Below are 13,275 nucleotides of genomic sequence, written 5' to 3'. Positions count from 1 at the left end.
GGGAAATTACTAAAAAAGAGTTAAATATTTTAATATATAAAAAAATTCATTTTTTAAAAATTACTAAAATCAAATTAAGTCATTGAACAATCCAATGTTTTAGTATGTTAAAATGCATTATTTTATCAAATTGACCACTGAATGATTAAAACATTGGACTGTTCACCATTTTAATAACTTGCTTTAACACCCCCTAACAATTTAACTTTCATTTAAAATGTGGATTGTTCAACGATTTAATTTATTTTTAATAATTTAAAAAAATTAAATTTCTTTTTATAAATATTAAAATATTTAACTCTCTTTTAAAAATATATATATATATATATATATATATATTTTTTCCAATATGTCTAATGTTTAATGGGCCAACAGCCAACTAAGTCTAGGAAAGGAATTTTCTATTTTCATGAGAAGAACATAAAACATTCTGTTTTCATCCAGTGACACGTGTCAGGATCTGGTGTTAGAAAGGTTGTCTGCATGTCTACCACGTGTCATTTTGTGTATGGTGTGACGGTAGGTTTTCACCACTAATAAGTTTGTGATGTCTCTCCTAGTGGCCAATTTTCCCTCTCCACGAAGCATGTGCTCTCACCAACTCTGGTTCTTAGCTTTTGTCATATTTATTTTTTTTTAATCCAAAAAGGAAAAGTTTCTCTTGTCTCTTATATAAAGTAAAGAAGTTAAAGAGATTTCTTAACAGGTGAGGAAAATTATGAGTTAGGTTTCTTAGAGATAACTCGAATCATGTCCCCATAAATTCGTCACACCAAGCAAATTGTAATGGGATGCTAATCTTACTAACTTTTATAATGAGAGCAACCAAATTCAAAACTATCTTAGGATGTAGAGTGCTTCAAGAGAATTATTGAATTCCTTTTATTTTATTTACTCCATTGCCACTTGCTATCTCTTATTAAAAGTAACATTCTCTTCATCATAAAATTGGCAATGTTTAAGAAATTAAATTTATGTTTAGTTAACTAAAGTGTAACTAAAAAAAAAAGTTGATGATTCATAATTTAGTTATGAGTGGCCCTATTTCCACACACCAGATGGCTGATTGTACCTATTTTAAGTGAAAATTGTAAAAATAAAAAATAAAAAAACATTTTTATACTTTCAAGTTTACTCATTACACCCACCACAACCTATAGGACCAAAAATAAATAAAAATAATAATCACTTTTCTCTCTCTCTCTCTCCAGATTCATCTCATTTTGAGTTTTGTGTGAGGTTGAAATTAAATCAATGGAGATTAGATTTTAGGATTTTTTTTTTCTTCAAGTTATCTTATTTATTTTACATTTAATCACCAAGAAAGACGGAAAAATTACTGTTAAAACTTTTAAAATGACAATTTTGAATTTGAAGATTTTTGACATATTTTGCTTGAATGATTTAGATCGAACTTATTTTAGTAAATTTAGTAGGACCAAACAAAAATTTTTATCGAACATTACAAATTCCATTCGATAGGTGGTATTAAACGAATATTACAAAATAGATTCAGTAGGTACCTACCGAACAAAACTTCATCATGTGAATGACTTCTACTCAATTGGAGGGATTAAGGTAAGAAAAACAAATAAGATCAAAACTTAAAATCCTCTTTAAAACTTTCTAGTTGCAAAGAAGAAGAAATGAGAGAGAGAGAGAGAGAGAGGAGAGAGAGAGAGAGATGAGAAGAAGAAAAAAGAAAAAGAAAAAGAAGAAGAATAATAAATCGTTTGGTACGTTCTGATGGGTGCAATGAGCAATAGAGGTTAAAAACAGATTTATTAAGTTGTAATTAAGTATTTTTACTTTTTGGTGGGTATCACAGGCGATCGGGTACAATAAGACATTTTAGTATGTGCAAATTAAAACCCCCTCTAGTATTACCTTAGTAATACTTCAAATCTTGCTGAGGATCATGGAGCCAACATGGATGGCCACATTGGCCAATTAACACTTCTGTCCTCCATGATTTATAGAGATAGAAAGAAAAATAAAGTGAATTCTCTTTGTATATCAAAGGCTCTAAAAATGATGAACACCTAAATTTAAAATTAAAATCTAATGGCAAATTTTTTTTTAGAACTCTTAGAATTTTGTACTCTACATCTTTATGGCATCGGATCATGTTTTTGGATGCCACATTCGACAAACTACATCAATTATCTCACTCTTACCGACTATTATCTCGATTGAAAAGAAAAAGTTCAAAATATATGCCATTGAAATCCTCGAATTGCTTGCATCTAAAGAACATGACTTAAGAATTTCCCTAGGCTAAATGGGATTGAGTGAGCTATTTCCAGTAAGAGAGATTTGAAGTTTACATTCATTTATCATCTCATTTTCCCTCCGTCACCACAAAATTACTAAAGGAAACATGTCAAAAAAACACCATGGTGCAAGGCTTACTTTGGAGCGGGCTGGCTGCTTCAAAATTTTGCTTGAACCCTCCTCGTTACAAGACGCATGGCGTTTTGAATTTATTTCATACCCCTACATTTCTGTCAAAATTTAGAATACCATCTTGGAAATGCCACATGTAATCCAATGGAGAATTTCTTCAAAATTTTGAAGTGGCCTAACCACTACAAAGTTTTTCCCCATGGTGCCTCCTATTTCCTCTCTTTTGAGAAAAAAAAAATGAATCGGTAATTAACACACACACACAAACTAAGATTCTTCGAAAACTCCAAACTATTAGTTTATCCATTTACTGTAAAATCAGATGCTTAAACATCAAAACCAAAAGAAGATAGATACAGATAACCCTCACTATGATACCAAAAACCATGTCTAAACATCAACCCACCTAAATATGACAGTTTCAAGCTAGTGCAACAACCAACCTATCCTTGCTCATAAATCTCGGTTTGAGAACTAGCAAACAACTCCTTCTTGCAGCGTTCTAAGTGTTTCTTTCCCGATAGATGCGAGATCATCATAGCTGTACTGTTGCACAAAAGCTTACATGTATCACACCATAATGCAGATTGATTCTTTTCAACTACATTATTCTTCTGGTTTTGTGACCATTGATTCCCATTCTTAGGGACTCCAGCTTTCTTCTCTTCTTGCTTCTTGAAAGGTTTTGGATTTGTTCTAGTGCTGGATACGCCCGCCTTCTTCTGTGCCCCTGTGGGCTGATCTGATTTCTTTGAATCTGCGCCTGCCTTGTTTTTTGCTGCCATCATATTCTCTCTAAGTTCCTTTACCTTGTTCTTGTGCTTCTTCCCTTGTAGGTGGCTCTGAAAAACCACCTCAGCACCGGTGGTTACTTGGCAAAGAGCACAAGTCCACTCCTTTTGGACTTTCATCTGACTAGATGATCCTGGAAGCTCACAACCTATTGAACCTACCGATACCTCTGCTTCGCTTTCCATAGTTATGACTGTTATGTTATCAGTCTGAGCAAGATTAGGCTCTCTCAAATTAATCTGCAACAAGTTAAAGATGCTAACAATTCTTTAATTTCTGTACCAAAAACCCAATTAACTACGAAATTGTCGGTTTTGGAAATGGTACAAGAAATCTTACAGCCTCTAGTTTTGCAGCTTTGGTGATCTCTGTCACTGCATCGTCCTCCGTCCAAGCAAGACTAGTCTCCATGCACTTATCCTGTGAAATGGATAACGTGGAACAAATCATCACAAGGAACTAAAAACTCAAACCCATTAATAAAACCCAATTAATTGCAACATTGTTGATTCTGGAAACAGTACAAGAAATCATATAACCTCTAGTGTCGCAGCTTTGGTGATCTCTGACATTGTGTTATTTTCTGTTCTAGCATGATTAGTCTCCATGCACTTGTCCTGTGAAATAGATAAGGAGGAATATTCATCATTAGGAACTAAAAACTCAAACCCATCAAAAAAAACCCAATTAACTGCGACATTGTCGATTCTGGAAAAAGTACAAGAAATCTTATAACCTCTATTGCCACTTCTTCTATGATCTCTGTCACTGCATTGTTTTCGGTACTAGAATGACTAGTCTCCATGACCTTAGCCTGTGAAATGGATAAGGTGGAACAATTTATTACAAGGAACTAAAAACTCAATGCAACATTGTCAATTCTGGAAAAAGTACAAGAAATCTTATAACCTCTTCTATGATCTCCGTCACTGCATTGTTTTCGGTACTAGAATGACTAGTTTCCTTGACCTTAGCCTGTGAAATGGATAAGGTGGAACAATTTATTTCAAGGAACTAAAAACTCAAACCCATTACAAAAACCCAATTAACTGTGACATTGTCGATTCTGGAAACAATAAAGAAATCTTATAACCTCTAGTGCCACTGCTTCTATGATCTCTGTCACTGCATTGTTTTTGGTACTAGAATGACCAGTCTTTGTGACCTTAGCCTGTGAAATGGATAATGTGGAACAACTTATTACAAGGAACTAAAAACTCAAACCCATTACAAAAACCCAATTAACTGAGACATTGTCAATTCTGGAAACAATAAAGAAATCTTATAACCTCCAGTGGCACTGCTTCTATGATCTCTTTTGTCTCTGCATTGTTTTCGGTACTAGCATGGCTAGTATCCGTACACTTAGCCTGGAAAATAGATAAGATGGAACAATTCATCACAAGGAACTAAAAACTCAAACCCGTTACAAGAAGAAATTCAGATTATTCAGAATTATGAAGTTAATAGAAAGATATTAATTCCAACCAGATTAAATCGATGGTGTAATAAAATGAAATGGCTATAGTTTTGCGGGGATAGAACAATTATAAACATTGGTTTTATCATCTACTTAATTCATTTGAAAATTAGAGACGCAAAGGATGGCAAGGTTGAGAAAAGTGTTACCTATAGAATCAGAACTGGACGGTTATAATGGAGGTTTGCTTCTGCATACTATGTGACAAACGCATGACAGTCAAACTAAAAGGAGAATTTTACGAGACAGCAGTAAGACCTGCTATGCGTTACGGAGCTGGATGGATGAGTGGAACACTAGGAAAGATAAATTAGAGAGCATCTATTGCCACACCAACTTTTTCTAACACCGCCCCAATATGTGTGCTAATTATTTGGTGATTTACATATGAATTGGTGAGGCATCAGCAAAAGTTGGTGTGGGAATAGAAGCTCTCTAAAATTAGAAATGAACACATTTGAAAAAAATGTATGAGTACCTCCAATAGGAACCGATCAAAAAAAAAAAACTCCAATAGGTGAAAAACTAATAGAAAGATTGATTAGTTGGTTTAAGCATGTTCAAAGAAGGCAAATTTCAACCCCAATTAGAAGAAATATTCAAGGTGAAGGTCCTAAGAGGGTGAGAGGAACACCAAAAGAACTTAGATGGAGACAGTGAAAGCTATCGGCAATATTAATAATTCAATATGTCTACAAATTAACCATCAATTTTATAATAATGCTATACCTTGCTAATTATGAGCTTTTCCAATTCTTCAATTCCATTCTCTTTAATATATCTCTCAGCCACATTTAGAAAGTCATCTGAGTTGTCAAGGAGGAGATTGTCCATCCGTGGGATTTGGATCCATTTACTAAAGGTTTGTGGACTCAGAGAAAAGCAGGGCCTAATGAAGTGTTCATATACATAAGCAGCGCCATCAAATTGTGGAAGCACCAACCAACAGATCGCTATCAACTTCATATAAGGCCAGAATGGAATCCTACCATGTATGGCAAGAGTAAATTATTAGTCTCTTGATGGCAGATAAACCTGGGATCAAATATGCAACCTCAGCTATGCTGCATGGATACAGTTACGTGTGTCACGTTATATACTTAAGACCCAACAAAGTAATTATTTTTAAAATATAAAGAAGACAGCATGGGTTATGCGATGCATTATCTCATGTTATGCATCGTATATCTATAGAAAGAATTATGGATATTTGCAACAAAAAATTATACAGGAAAATTTCATCATCATCGAAGCCTTGTGTAAAGAATCCTGTTCCTCCATTCAATTCTGTCAGAAAAAGATAAAATATAAAAGTGGCACACTAGATCCGTGAAGTGTTGGAACCGATTTGGGGCCAATAAGGTATTTCACCCTCGTAGAAGAGTCCATGCAACATAGATTCTGAGAATTCACACAACAATGCAGTTCACCATAATTACCATTCAAAAAGCTTTGCAGATGTAAGCTCAAAGAGCATTATCAGAGCAAATAAAACCCAATAGGTGAGCCATTTCCGATTGTCAACAATTTCGTTACTCTCAATTGCCCGAATTGAAGCACATCTGTCAAGAACCACAAAAATGAAACAAACCCAATATTCATAAATTTCAAACTTTATCAAATATATAATGAGAAGTTTCAAAAAAATAAACAAATAAGAGATGATTTTCAGTGTATTATTCTCAAATTTGAAAGGGGAAACAAAATCTTCCGACATTCCTACTTACAGAGGATAAATCAGAGTAATCACTGGCCTGCATGTGAAACACAGAGAAGGATTAATTTAAACACCTAGAAATATAATGTGTTCAAAGAAAAACATAAAAAGAAATTTGACCCAAAAGCTTGAATTTTTTTTTTTTTTTTTTTCCTAGAAGAGAAAAAGTACCCAACGAAAGGTGTGCAAGTACTTGTAATTGAATTATTTTAAGAGAAAAAAAAAATACACATGAAATTTGAAGCTTAAAATACATGAAAAAAAAATAAAAATAAATACTCTAATCAAAATAGAAGCAAACATCAAGAACAAGAATACCCACCAAGGATTTTAATCAAATAACAAGAAAAACCAGTTTTTTCCTACAACAGATATATGAAAAAGAATTTATTTTTTTCATTGTCTTGTTTTTTAATTTTAAAAATGAAAATACTTACCAGGCAAGAACATCAAAGCTTTTTACCATCAACTTGAGAAGAATTAGTAAACCCATCTCAATTTTAATCCTTTTTTTTTTCAATCTTCAGAGCTTAAATTCCCCAACTAAATAGAGAAATTTCGGAATTTGCTTCACAGTCTATGGGACCAAGGTTACTGGAAACTGGAAGGAGCTTCAAAGCCTTAAATGCTGTTGCACATTCTTTAAGACTTTGAGACGACTTAAAAATGACCCTACGCATTTTAACATTTACGAGGGGACCATTCAATATCAGAGGGTTAACGGTCGTGTGAGCCGTCTCTTTACATTCTTCTGTCACTTTTAACATCCCACGTGCTTCATTGTACTATAAAACCTTTATGATTGTTTACGTAGGTAGGTTGCCTTGGTCAATTGTCTAGACCATCGAAGGTGGACTGATACACGATTACCATGACCGTATTCATGTATATTACCACAGTGAATCGTGATAATCTGACTATCACACGTGGCAAACTCAATCAACTACCCTAAGGTGGCAAGTTTGGTAACCTTAGATCATACACGGCAGCACTTCCCCATAAGAAAGTGTATCTCGAGGGAACCATGTATCCCGAGGAATGCAGATCTACGATTCTCGAACTTGTCACGTCAGGTGAGTTTGTCTGTAATCAGATTATCACAATTCTACTACAGTCTCTTGTTGAAATAAACTTGTTGACTAACGCTTGAGTGACATAAAAGATTGACCTCATTTTGCATTTTGCTGACGTGGAGGTGTGTATAAACTTTAGATCATTTTCATTGAGATACGAGTGAAAAGCACCGATGGTTTTATACATACCTCCACGTCAGCAAAATGCGAAATAGGTCATTCCAGCATGACTCTAAACTATTTAATCACATAGCGAAGATTTTGGGTTGAGTCATGTTGCAATGACTCAAAATTGACTTTAATTCACACTTTGTTGATGTGGAGGTACGCATAAAACTATAAATACTTTTCACTTGTATCTCAATGGAAAGCATTTTCAATTTATTGTTTTGATTTTTTCAAAAATCAAAAATAATACTGAAATTATCCTAAAATATTGCAAAATATTCCCAAAACATTTGATACATAAAACTAATGTTTTTTAAAAAATCTTTCAAATGAGATTGTGATCAAGGGATATATCATTAACTTGAAACATAGGGGTATCTCAAATATTTATCAAAACATGAGAACTTTACCTAAATAGAATAAGCTTCTAGAAAAGACCAAGGTCGGGGCAAGAGTTTGATTAAAACCAAAACCCAAACCTTCAAAATTTTCAAGGAAAAAATAAAAAATAAAAAAAGCCAAAAGAAGAAGTAGAAAATCTTTGATGGTGATACGGTGTCAACCAAGTTCCTCTCTCTCTCTCCCTAGATCTACCTTGTAGATCTATAGATAAGGAAAAATTAGGAAAAAAAAAAATCATTGAAACCCCTATTATTTCGATGTGTATGTTGTTTCATCTTGATCAACTAAAATTTTGAAATGTTACATTTGAAAGAGAGCAAAATTTTAAACCATGGATGTGGCAGTGCACAAATAACCATAGATTTCCATCTTCAAGATAGATGGAAAGAAATCTATGATTCTTCACATATCGTCACATCAGCACAATTCATCGTTTTCCCAAATAATTGAAGTTTAAAATACGAATTTGTTATCTTGTGCTACGAATACACCTTGCGAATAAGCACCTGTGTGTATTTTGGTAAGGGTCTTCTTAATACATGTGCCATAGGTCGAGATGTACTAGAACACCTTGGAAATTGAATTTCCCATAACACACACACCTTTCTTTTTTCCTGGGAAAAGGGGGGTGGGGTCTTTGGTAATTAGCATTTGAGGGTATTTTTGATAAGCATTTGAGAATGGAAAAAATCTTTGAAGTCGTCAGTCCAGAAACCATCCGCATTACAAGACATGGCATGGCATTTTTAGTGAAAATGTAATTCAAAGTGCCATGTGTCTTAGTAACAAGGGCAGCCCGCTTCAAAGAAAAGAATTTTTGAGGATACTTCGATCATTTTTGCTTGCCAAAAAATTCTCTGCGCAATAAATACAAGATTTGGCCTAACCTTGACCAACGTAATTCTGCCTGGCCAAATATCTTTTTGTCTACATTTCTTCAAACAATCCATCAAGGAAAAAAGAAACAAAATTTATATAAAGAGACCAAATGAACCATCTAAAATAACCTCACTTAATATCAGAATTACAAATGGCTCCCACAAAATGTCTAAAATACCCTTTAATGGTGATGATCAAAATCCGCTAAGCGACCACCACCACCCCACCTGCCCCCACTTAACAATCCAAACTAGAGAAATTGAGACTCATTTATTTTCTCTTATCTTCTCTCCATTTCTCTCAATCCAAACACAGCCTAAAACAGTTTAACAGATTCAATCCTGTTGGAGATTTAATTCCAATGTGAGACTACATAGATTTTCAAATATCAATACATTCTACAAACAATATTTTAGGAGGAAAACCACACTATTTCTACTTTTCCACGGAACACATCGAATTTGACATTAAACATAGCTCATAAAATATGGGGTATCTGCTGGAAATTTGGATCAGAAACCTCGGCAATTACGGTAAAAATGAAATAACAACATACTCCCTCCAACCAAGGAGCTAATACACAACTCAAAAATCATCCCAAGGAATGAATGTGTGTGTGTGTGTGTGTGTGAGAGAGAGAGAGAGAGAGAGAGAGTAGTTTTAAGATTGTTCTTTCATAAAGAGGGTAAATGTCATCAATGTCTTATTTGTAAGAGGCAATTAAGATTATTGATTTGACTCCTCCACCATAAACTAAAAGGTTGTGTACCCACCAAATCATCTAAAACTATAAAATGTTAAATTCAAGTTCTTTCCAGAGCAAGACAAAGCAGGGAAGTATCACTCAGGCACTCATTGATCCAGAGCTCCTGCGGCACTCCGACAGCATATCTAAGTAAAACTGACACTTGCTGATGTCACTCCCATAGTAGTTCAGGCACTGCACGATTAGAAAAAATTCAAATAATGGTGAGAGAACAACAAGGCAACATTTAATACAGATTCCACATGAAAAAAATAGAACACTAGAGTCAAAATACTCAAATTAAACCAAGCAGCAAACATGCTCATGTTTTCACAACTATAAAACAAGAAATGCGCCGACATCATTGTCTTAGCATAGAACAAACACAAAATTCATGGCTCCAGTACTAATGGATCAATTCAATTTTTTTTTGGGAATCTAGTAAAACAGAACGAGGGAATAGCTTTTCAGTCAAAAGAGCCAGCTGACACATTCAACAATGTAAATATTTACATTAAGAAACACTCAATATTTTAAAATCCAAGTGTACCAACATATCTGCATCAATCATATGAAACTATGAAATATTTTCATATGGCACCTATCAAAAAATAAAAACAAAAATATATCTTACAGCAGACTACATGTACAGACTCCTGTGTTCCAATTACAGAGTACCTTTAACTGAAATGATCAAACAATCTCCTTCCCTCTCTCTCCAACAAACTCAGACAAGAAAAAATCAGTTCTCATTTTTTTTGGCATTTTATATTCGTAGAGAGGTCATCCTTTGTGGGTTTTCATGATTTTGGTTTTTCTTTACTAAGTTTTCTTGGGTGGGGAGGGCTTGTTACCTTTTTAGGATTCTTTGACAGAGGTCCCTTGCATTTTTATTTATTTTGTGCTTTTTCAGAGAGAGATTATCCCAAGTGGAGTTCAATTTTTTATTTTTAGTGAGTTTTCTTTTATGAGATTTGGTTGTTTTGGTAAGGTGAATTGTTTGATTTGTTGGATTTTGTCTTTATTTTTAATGAGATGTTGATGTCTTTAACCGTTGGAGCCATTTCAAGTTCCACCAAGAACATGGGCTTTGACGAAAGCAAGGAGAAAGCAGAGAATGATGGAGTCTTAGGAACTACAACAACAAAAGAAGTAAGAAATTCGGTTCGGGTTGGATCGGATTTGGTTTTGATAAATATAAAAATTCGACTATGGTTTTAAGTTTTAAATACTAGAATCCGTGTCAGATTCGGATACAGATACAGATCTAGATTAAAAAAACAAATCTGGTTATATTCATATCCAAGCTGGATCCGACCCATTTAAAGCCCTATTTTTGTGTTCTTATCTTAGCTAAAAAAGAAACTATAAACAGATTGACAACCACTAAGATAAATACAACAGCAAAATTTTACATACATCTTGGAAAGCCTTGGATTGAACACCGCATGCATCTGACCCACCAACATTGTTCATGGTAGGTGCTGGGGCAGCAGTGCCCTCAGCACCGACAGTTTCATGTACAACAGTGCGAGGACCCACTACAGCATCAACAGCTCTGTGTGCAACCGCGCTTCCAGTACCAAAAGCCATGCCTGTAAGGGTACAAAAAACACTCAGATTTGTGCATAAAAACATACAGAGGAAGAGAGGGGGACTGGGGGGGCATGTACACGTGCACGGATTTCTCACATAAAAGAGGAAATTAACTAACCCTGAGCTATGGTGGCACCAAGTCCTCCACTCATGGATCCACCACCACCACCCTGAACGGGCGCTGGAGGAGGAGCATGGCTTGCTGCAAACAAAATAGACAAAAACATGAGATCTCATAAGTATAATAAACATAAGTCTCAAAATGAATACAACATGAATAATATTATCCAATATCAAACATCAAATAACTTGGCAGTACCTGGCTGAGGGGCATTACGCACTGGAGCACGACGAGGAGCTGCACGGGGAGCAGACCTTCCTGTATAAGTTATGCCAAGAAACACAAAGACATCAAGTTGCAACCCAAAACATTAGGAAAGAAAAAAAAAAAGATGTCAACAAATATAGAAATCCACAAAATAGCTGTAAAAAGCGAATTTGAGTGAGTATGATGCGACTACACTATAAAATTTATGCATAACATTGTTTACCACCACCGAAAGGTGCTAATCCCCAAAGAAAAATTGAAAAACTTGGGACAAATAGCCATAAAAAAAATTCTATTAACTACACAAGGTACACAAATGAATATGTAGTGGCACAACACATTTTGGAGATGCTTTGTAAGCATATAGAAAACTAAATCATGTTGATCCTTCACCGTTGCACAAAAGAATTTAATCACCTCATAGTTAACCATAAGGTGACAAGTACAATGTTGAGATGACAATCACTCCGTTCATTTAATGAGAATAATTTTAGAATCGATGTCAAACTCACACCATAAATACATAGTTAAACTCGTAAATTGGGTCACTGACCAATGAATGTTTGCGTACTGAGATAATATCTTAGTGAACCTAACTCATTAATTAAAAAGCTGAAATCCAATAGTTAGAACTTATGAATCATCAGTGAGGCTAATTTATGGTGCATAGGTTCAACAAGGGATGATCTAAGGCTAAAGGCCCAAAAGAATGCGTCGCTCTTTGTGACAAGTAATACCAGAATGGGGGATCGCAGGTCATCTCTTCAGCCCCTCAGGACAAGGAAAAGCTAGTTTCTAACTTTTAATTATTTCTGCTCATAGAGATGAAATTTTATCGAAACAAGTGCGTAATCTAGATCCGACTGATCTTTATTATAGAAAAATCTATCTTAGATCATACGAGAAACGATCTTTGCTAGTAGATCTAGATGAAAACCATTGAAGAAGAGATCACTACTATAAATCTCGAAATAAAATAAAAGAAATCTAAATATATTTTGGATCCAGAATAAAGGTTCATGGCGTTGGTAAACCAGAAACTTGGAACCTAAACATCGAAAGAAAAATAGAAACTAAAACAAATCGTTGATCTTAAACATAAAGAAGAAAGAGAAGATGAGAACGAACCTCCAGAGCTTCGGCGAGCCATGATTAAATGTGAAAACAACGAGAGAAAAGTCGAGACGGAGAAAGAAACGCAGAGAGAGAGAGAGAGCGCTTCCAACTTCCAACCAAAAACCTTGTAAGTTGTTAATGAATCGACGACTTGATATTTATCTAGACTCTAGAAAGATCATTTTAGGGCATAGTGTTTTATAAACGTAATGGCCATACACGTGGCGCAGATGTAGCCGCTAGATTTATCATCCTTGGGAAAAAGAGATGATCTATCGTTACATACAGATTACGGAGTAGGTGTAGCGTGTAGCGTGTACGCCGTAGCCGTAGGGCGCAAGAAAATTGACCAAATCTGGTTTACTTCAGCTATACGCCCCATGCCCCTCTGTTTATTTATTTATTTAAATTAATTGTAAATAAATAAAACAAAATGCGACTTTTCAATAAGTTATTCAATGGTTATAAACTTATTATTCTCCCTCAAAAGGATATCAAATAATGGTTACATATCTTTCTTTACTATTATAATGAGAGAAATCGGAGTAGAAATGGTTTCACATCAAAATTTGG

At 34.7% G+C, this 13,275-nt stretch overlaps 2 protein-coding genes across 2 annotated transcripts; both read right to left on the bottom strand.

Annotated features, from left to right (window-relative positions):
• Nucleotides 1–2,679: 2,679 nt before the first annotated feature.
• LOC147409106 (uncharacterized) lies at nucleotides 2,680–7,080 on the bottom strand. The gene is made up of 11 exons (XM_086425501.1): nucleotides 6,833–7,080; nucleotides 6,406–6,432; nucleotides 6,118–6,240; nucleotides 5,408–5,663; nucleotides 4,488–4,568; nucleotides 4,292–4,369; nucleotides 4,108–4,173; nucleotides 3,935–4,012; nucleotides 3,738–3,815; nucleotides 3,538–3,618; nucleotides 2,680–3,437 (listed from the first exon to the last, which is right to left on the bottom strand). Exons 1-11 carry the CDS (start codon nucleotides 6,886–6,888, stop codon nucleotides 2,850–2,852), a joined length of 1,512 nt encoding a protein of 503 aa, XP_086281627.1. The 5' UTR covers nucleotides 6,889–7,080; the 3' UTR covers nucleotides 2,680–2,849.
• A 2,492-nt stretch (nucleotides 7,081–9,572) lies between these two features.
• Nucleotides 9,573–12,872, bottom strand: LOC147409105 (uncharacterized). Its single transcript, XM_086425509.1, has 5 exons — nucleotides 12,715–12,872; nucleotides 11,578–11,637; nucleotides 11,377–11,460; nucleotides 11,082–11,257; nucleotides 9,573–9,857 (listed from the first exon to the last, which is right to left on the bottom strand). The coding sequence occupies exons 1-5, from the start codon at nucleotides 12,734–12,736 to the stop codon at nucleotides 9,762–9,764; spliced, it is 438 nt and encodes a 145-aa protein (XP_086281635.1). The 5' UTR covers nucleotides 12,737–12,872; the 3' UTR covers nucleotides 9,573–9,761.
• Nucleotides 12,873–13,275: the final 403 nt, after the last annotated feature.

Source organism: Akebia trifoliata, chromosome 2 (assembly GCF_017979445.1).
Source record: "Akebia trifoliata isolate Shusen 1 chromosome 2, ASM1797944v1, whole genome shotgun sequence".
In the NCBI taxonomy this organism is placed as follows: Eukaryota; Viridiplantae; Streptophyta; class Magnoliopsida; order Ranunculales; family Lardizabalaceae; genus Akebia; species Akebia trifoliata.
The sequence above is the reverse complement of the archived record's forward strand: the minus strand, read 5'-3'. Positions and strand labels throughout refer to the sequence as shown.